At 26.0% G+C, this 8122-nt stretch overlaps 1 protein-coding gene across 2 annotated transcripts in view; it reads right to left on the reverse strand.

Annotated features, from left to right (window-relative positions):
- Nucleotides 1-1280: 1280 nt before the first annotated feature.
- Nucleotides 1281-8122, reverse strand: part of bond (elongation of very long chain fatty acid james bond protein) — a 15368-nt gene continuing 8526 nt past the window's right edge. Inside the window, exons 2-7 of one of the 2 annotated variants that reach the window (XM_018503213.1) lie at nucleotides 6932-7072; nucleotides 4487-4677; nucleotides 4214-4306; nucleotides 4055-4111; nucleotides 2370-2612; nucleotides 1281-1619 (exon numbers count right to left, since the gene is read on the reverse strand). In XM_018503213.1, the coding sequence (XP_018358715.1) occupies nucleotides 1461-1619; nucleotides 2370-2612; nucleotides 4055-4111; nucleotides 4214-4306; nucleotides 4487-4677; nucleotides 6932-6992 (804 nt within the window). In that variant the 5' untranslated portion in view covers nucleotides 6993-7072 and the 3' untranslated portion in view covers nucleotides 1281-1460. Of the gene's footprint in view, nucleotides 1620-2369; nucleotides 2613-4054; nucleotides 4112-4213; nucleotides 4307-4486; nucleotides 4678-6931; nucleotides 7090-8122 lie in introns of both variants that reach the window. The other variant, XM_018503214.1, reaches the window with a different exon arrangement.

The raw sequence follows: 8122 nt of genomic DNA on the forward strand, positions 1-8122 counted from the left end.
TATATATATATATATATATAATATTGTTATAACTTGACCTCAACGCCAATGACTTTTTTCTATTTTTTATATATTAACGTATATTAATTACTAAATCTAAAACTTTGATTAGATCTAATTTTGCTAAATTATCAAATGACGTTTTAATTATTTCTTCCTGTAAAATTTAATCAAATTCGAATCTTAAATCTGACGTAATCTTAAAACATGTATTTTCCAATAATAATTAGAAATGATCTTTTAGTTCACCTCTGACATATATAAACATTAGAAATTCTTATGTCTTGGAATAAGTATAAAACCATTTATCAACAGCAACATTATCATTTTTGCATACATAACTTAATTATAAATTATTTAACTAGCTTTGCATTGAGAAAATTATTCTTTTGTGAAAGAACACATTTAAATTAGATAAATTTTAATAAAATTTTGGGAGATCGTCTACTTTTTTTACTAATAATTAATGTATTATACTGTTAAAAAAATTTTTGTTATAGTAAATTTTAAACAATTTTAAATAAATTATCTCGAAAGTCTTAACGTTGCTTTTATACATGTGTTTTTTCCGTTTTACCATCTTATTTTTTAATCATATCAATCGGATTTTGATCTATATTTTATGATATTTATCAATTGTGATTATTGATATCAAGAAGATAATTAGAAAATTTAAAGGAGCGATTTAAAATTTTAATGAATATATGCATAGACATTTTAATTGTCTGCTTATATCGAGAGTCGAGACATTTGTTAAGACTTTGCGGTCCGTTGATGGCACGAGTGCTATCGTGTAAGACGTTAGTATTATTGAAATACACATGCCTTATTATTATTGCATGTAATTGTTATAGATTAAGATATAAAGTAAAATTGCTTGGTAACAATTATACACATAATTAAACAGTAGATACAATTTGAACAATATATATATTTATGATGAAAAAAATGTGCAGGTTAATTTGTGGATTATAGCCATAGTTTTGTCGTAATTAGATGATGCAATTACGTAGATAGACTGGAAAGTATTAAAAGTGATTTGTATACTATATATGTGAATTGAATAGAATAAACAGATCTACAAAAAATTAGCATGCAATAAAATAATTAAATGGTTATTATTAACAAGATTAAGTATTGATGGTAATGGTTAATTATACAGAACATATAATCAATAATGTTATTGAAATAACAAATTCATAAACAATTCTTGGAAGAAGATTTTTATTTACTTACATCTATATGTACATTATTTTTTACTCATTTCCAATGAGTTTTTTCATTGTAAAAATCAATGACATAGTTGCTGCATCATTGTAGGCTACAGTTGTTTCGTTCCGCGCTGTCTTACTCTTATTAATCTCAACACTCTTATTATTTATATAAAGTTTTCGCAACATAAATGAATTTAAAAAAATTGTTTTGTATTTATGGTTATTTGCGAGACTTAACATTTATTATTATGTAACTTTCTTCTTATAAGCCTGACGATAAAAGTCACTAAATAGATATATGAAAATTATTACAATTGTTGTGAAGAAATAAGTTAAAGCTTTTGATGTTCGACAATCCATGATCAACGTTAATACTAGGTAAACTAACATTAAACCAAACTGCATCTGAAATTTGAAAGAGAATTATTAAATTTGATTTGTAGCGATGTTTCCGCGATCTGTTTACTTGATTCAATAAAAGATTAAAATAATAATTTATTAAACAAATTAAATGAATACTATTTATGACATTAATGAAAAAGAATAAGAAAAATAAATACTTATATTGCTCCTTACTTAAAAAATAACAAAACTTATAAAGTTAAGTTTCTTAGAAAAGAGAAGAAACTATTTTTTAACTTGACTGAAAAGTATTAATTAATCAAATTATATTGATACAAAAAATGAATTCTTAACATGATCAAATATTAATATTGTTATTTTTCATTTTAAAATCCTTAAAGAATCTTTTGAATCATTCTTTTTGAGTTGAAACAATTTTGACAATTTTTAAAAAATCATCTTATTTTAGTTGACATTTGGATGATATTTTATGAAATAAAGTTAGTTTATTTTTGATAGGATAATGTTCATCTATCACTCATTTATGGTAATAACTTGAAAATTACGTTTATTGAATTGTGTCACTTTTAAAGTAAGTAAACAATAAATAAAATTCTATCATAAATATATTATATACGTAAAAATTATTATTATTGAATATAATATAAAAATATATACTATTATATATATTATATTATATATACATCTTTATATACACATGGTGGCCCAGAACTAAAAAATAGATAATAATAAGGTATTAAAAACTTTACAATTTGCTTCGATTGTCAAATATGTATAATCAATCATAATTACCAACTGAATCCAAGTCATATATTTTTTCCACCAGATATATTTTCTGTATTTAGGCCCAAGTGCTGCGATGAGATAATAACTGTACATAATGATATGGACTGTGGAGTTTAAGAAACCAATAACGATGCCTTGTTCACCAGGAAGGAATTTTAAATAGCACCATGAAAAAACGGCCGTTGTAGAATGGTGAAAAACATGAAGAAAAGTAATTTGATTTTGCTTCTTTCTCAACACGAAAAATACCTTGAACAGCACAACACATTAGGAGTTATATTTTTTCTTTTACATTTAGATATTTTTAAAATAAAGTTTTTATTAATTTTTTATTTAAGTGCTTTATTCTTATATTTTATTACATTTATAATTGTTATTATGTAAATATTGTTTACGAGAGAGATGTATTCCTTGTATCATTTCTATGTTAAATATGCTTGTGTTTTAAGTATTTAAACATTTTTTTATGACACATATACGTTGATATTATGATCCTGAAGACCGTATTTAAAAAAGATTGTTAAATTTATTAAAAGTAATGTGAACAATTAGTAAATGCTTTTCCGATAACCAAGTTAAGAAAACGCTTTGTTCGTATTTCACAATATATGGTTACAATAGCTTTCCTTGAGTAAATAGTGACATAATGATGCCATTTTTAATAACGGAAGCATGATATATACATTATTGTCTTATTAAATCTTTATGAGTTAATTAACGTAAACGTTTTAATTTTTAATTTATCAAATAATTTTATTGATATAAATTTAATTAAGAACAGCTCCAAGCCAATAGAAAACACATATTGTAACATATAATACAAAAGTTCAAAGTTAACAATAAATATATAATAAAACTAAAATGACATTAAACAACATACATATATTGAGAAAAAACCTAACGTTTCGACTTCCTTCGGGTAAATATATATCATATTTTTGTAGTTATTCAAACTGCGCGCCGAAATTTTTCCGGACTTTATCTAACGTAATTAAACTACTGCAATAATATCACAAGTTAAATTAAATTGACAAAAAAAATCTAGCTTTGACCGTCATAGACCTGAATACCCTTATACTTAGGTAATATTGCTAACAACGAATTCTTAATATTGTAAATTTATTCTATTTTATATTTAGAAACCGGAATTTAAATTATGTGAAGGACATAACTAGTGTTCACTGGCTTGTTAAAGGTTTTGATTTGTCGTCAACTTCATTTATTATGTAACTTATATGATGTACATCCGAAATTTGACGATTTATACTGCATATGTTGCGTTGATGGATACGTATGAATAATTATTTGGCATAATATTCAAGATCTACTTTGCGTCGACCACATATTTATAAGATAATAGCCTTAATAATGAAGGTCTTTTTATAATTAGTTTCCGATTATGTATTTATGTTAATTTGTTTATATGTTCAGCGGCTAGTTATACATATTTTTAAATTTAAATTTGATTAAATGACCCGAAGGAGGTCGAAACGTTAGGTTTTTTCTCAATATATGTATGTTGTTTAATGTCATTTTAGTTTTATTATATATTTATTGTTAACTTTGAACTTTTGTATTATATGTTACAATATGTGTTTTCTATTGGCTTGGAGCTGTTTTTAATTAAATTTTATATTTTGATATTTATGAGCCATTATCTAATATTTATATTGATATAAATATTTACTTACCGTGTCCAGAAGTTCGATAACTTTTGCGAAAAAATACCACCAAGCGCCTCGTGATATCTGTATATTCGACATATAATATTTAGAAATATATATTATTTATTAATATAGATAAGAATTAAAATTCAATATTGTTAAAAATTTTACAAAGAAAATATTTACCTTCATTTGTACGTTCGTGTTTTGTGAATGAGGTGAAAAACGATTATCATATCCATGAACAGGCAATAAGTATTTAATATCGACGTCCAATGCCTGAAATCCATGAATATTTTGTATATGTACAGATTATTATTTATCTTAAAATATACGTGACAAACTGATAGTTTGATTAAATAAAACAAAATTGCTGCACGGAATGTTTAGATATTATGATACTTTTCCTGTTTTTAAATAATGAAATAAATTACATGGACTATAAAAAATTAAACTTACCAAAGTTGTCAACCAAATACTGAAAAGTACTTGAAATGCGTTATATCCAATCATAACGGCATTTAGCTCAAAAGCTGGTCTTTTTTCCATCATTTTTGGACCAACTTTTAAAACAAATAGCAAATACGCGCCAACAATACATAACATAGGACCTGGAGATTCCATTAAAGGCCAAGTATCTACCATTGGATCTGTTGTAAATAAATGTAATTTATTTTTGACAAATTTTCAAAAAGTATAATGTTTCTTTTATGTATGTGTTTATTTATAATAATAAATGTCTAACAGACATAATAATAAATAATGCACATTTTTTGCAATAAAATAAAACCATGATACTTTTAAAGATTTTACGTGTATTTTCTTCAGAAGTGTCAAAAGGTTTGCGGATTATCGCAGTATCGTGCTATTGCTAATATCAAACGTTTTGTAAACCTTGACGTTCACTTTATCAGAGCGAGGAGCGCACTGATACTGTATCAAACCCTTTGACACCTCTAAAAAAAGCGTAATAATTATGGTAAATCGTATTATTGGAATGTAACATAAAAATTGTTTGTTAAACACAATCTATAGAAATCAGATTGACTAACAATACTATAATAATAGAGGAAAGTCGCCGATACTGACATAGGTCTCCTAAAGTGACACCCCCTTATTTCTCAGAAACTAACTATTGCACTTTATTAATACTAATAAAATCATGATCTGTTTAGCTAATTAAAGAAGTACAAACTCATAATTCATATATTTGTGGCTTATTTCTATACCAAATCAGCTAAAAACCAATTCTATGAATCCGAGAAGAAAATTCTTACGGTGTTCTTTTGTAAATTGCGTAATTAAAATAATAGTAACTATATTATTGATAATATTATGTCATTTTAAATGTTTATAGTTTTATAAATTAGTTTTCTTTACAAAATAAAATATATCTTTATTTATAAAATAGGAATGTTGGTATTATTGCCTACTATGTCAGTTTTGGAGCCCATTTTGTCAGACGCTCATTTTTGCATAACTTACGAAAAACTTAATTATTGCAAAATTGCTAACAGTATTATAAATTGCTTATACTATCCAATTGCTTGTACTATCTAATAGAGGACACTTTTTACTTTGTATTTATGTTTTTGAAGTTGTATTTTTACCTTTTTTTTAAGAAATATTGTCTAAAAACAAAGTGGTATGTCGGTATCGGTGACCTTCATCTACTATAAAGCGTAACTCGTGATATTATTGCGATAGTTTAATAGAGTTTGTGTTTTTTCAAGACCGCAAAATTATTTCGGCGCGCATTTTAAAGGATTACATACGTGTATAAATTCATACAGAATTATATAAGTACTTAAGATCCATGCAGCTAAACTGTTTAAGGTATTGATTTTTATAGGTTGTGTTTCTTACAGATACAGTCCTATATACGATTTTATATTGATAGTTTATTAAAAACTAAATATATGAAGTGGTTCGTATTGAAATGCAAATACAAGGATAAATAGGCGGAAAAATTATTTAAAATGTCAGTTTAATAAGAAATGCATATTTCCATTTTAATGATGCAAAACTCGCGTTTTGACTTAATTGAGTTCTTTTCAGCTATTACATACACGGTTCAAACTGATGATTTTGATTTATTCCCTGGCGAAAATAAAAATTGGAGTGCAAATAAAAAGGTGTTTACGCTTCTTTTACGTTTCATCGTTTCAATTTTTGTCTCCTATAGAAGTTTCGTTTGCACTTCTGTTACTCTCCCCCCCCCCTTTATCTTCGATGTACGCTCCTATTTTTATTTTCACTATTTTGCATTCACACACACACACACACGCGCGCGCGCGCGCGCACACACCACACACACACACACACACACACAAACACACACACACACAACATATGATTAGTCGCGCAATTCACAGATTTTTTCTATTCCTCGCATAAAGTTAAAACCAATTAGATCGTATAATTAATTACAATAAAAATTAAGTTTCTTAAGTATTACAGAAAAATTGACTGTATATTGAATGTATTGAACATTATTAATGCATATGACTAATATGCAACAGCTATATTAAATAACGACAACAGCTTACTAAATCTAGTAAGCTGTTGTCGTTATTTAATTTCATTAAAAAAACGTCTGCTTTTTTATGTAAAAATAACAAATAACGTCAACTTGCCTATAGGTAGGTATATAAAAAATACCTTGTGCTATTTTAGCATAGTCATACAAATTACACAAAATTTATTTTAAATACATTTTATAATATATAATCATATGAATAGAATAATTATATATAAATATAATATATAATCATATAAATAATATTTAGAATATTTTGCAAGTCTTTAATTTAGATATTTTATTAAGAAAAATATTCTCTATAAATTGTATATTGATATATATCTTACAATAAATTTAGTACTATTTTGTTAAAAAAAACTTACCTTTGACATTTTTTAGAACTTCATTATAATTGCTAACGACAAGTTTGATAAGACTAGTCATGGTGATGTAATTGTTGATAATGTAATTTTCAGAAGCTAGAGTTGGCTCTCGATACAGATAATTTCTGTTTATCAGAAACTCTGTGTAATAATTTAGTCTGAAATATAAAAGAATATAATAACATTTTATTTTCATTTTTAAGAAATATCAAAGCCTTAAACGGTCTAGCTGAATCTTAAATGCTTGTATGATTCTTGTGTGGATTTATATAGGTACGTATGTAGTCTTCAGAAATGAGCACCGAAATGATTTTCGGTCTTGAAAACGGTAACTCTACTAAACTACCGCAGTAATATTTTAACATCTTTTATGCATATTATTGCGACTGATGAAAACTTTGTAAAGTCGAAACTAGTTTCGCGTGATTTAATGTAATTTTAACATTAAAATTATTATACAATAATAGTTTATTATATTTTAACATCTTATTATTCGCTCGTCTTTGGCCGTCATTTATAGTTAGTTATTGTGTTTTCAATGACGAGCAGGATCTGTTCATTGTTTTGATCTTAATAATGTTGAGTAACATATTAAAACCTGTAAATAATTAATTCTTATTGCGAAAAATATAACCTCGGCCGGGAATCGAACCCGGATCTCTTGCATTCCGTGCGAGCGTCAAAAAAAAATATTCTACCGATAAGCGGGGAATTACTGTTAGCATTTTCTCTAAGCAAAAAATCTTAAATGAATCAGGCGCGTGTATTTATAACACGTATTTATCTATAAAAATGAGGACACATGAGCTACGATCAAAAATAAATTCCTCTATAGAAAATTCTATCATAACTCGAATAGCCTTTTGAAATAAAAGAATATGCAAGATACTTCTTGTACATCCTCTTATTTCAAAAGGCTATTCAAATTATTATGATAGAATTTTCTATAGAGGAATTTATTTTTGATCGTAGCTCATGTGTCATTTTTGGATTACGAACGAATTCCTCTAACAAGCATATGACAATCAGGTATATAACATACAGAAAAATATCATTTTAATGCCAAGAAAAGCAATTATTCATTTTGTTTTTCTTCTTTTAAGTAACGGTTACTTTCAATAAAGAATATTTTCTTGCTAGTAGTTTTAAAATGTATTCATCCCAAGTTTTAGAAGTACTTAATATCATATA

The sequence above is a fragment of the Trachymyrmex cornetzi genome, unplaced genomic scaffold, assembly GCF_001594075.2.
Source record: "Trachymyrmex cornetzi isolate Tcor2-1 unplaced genomic scaffold, Tcor1.1 scaffold156, whole genome shotgun sequence".
NCBI classification, from domain to species: domain Eukaryota; kingdom Metazoa; phylum Arthropoda; class Insecta; order Hymenoptera; family Formicidae; genus Trachymyrmex; species Trachymyrmex cornetzi.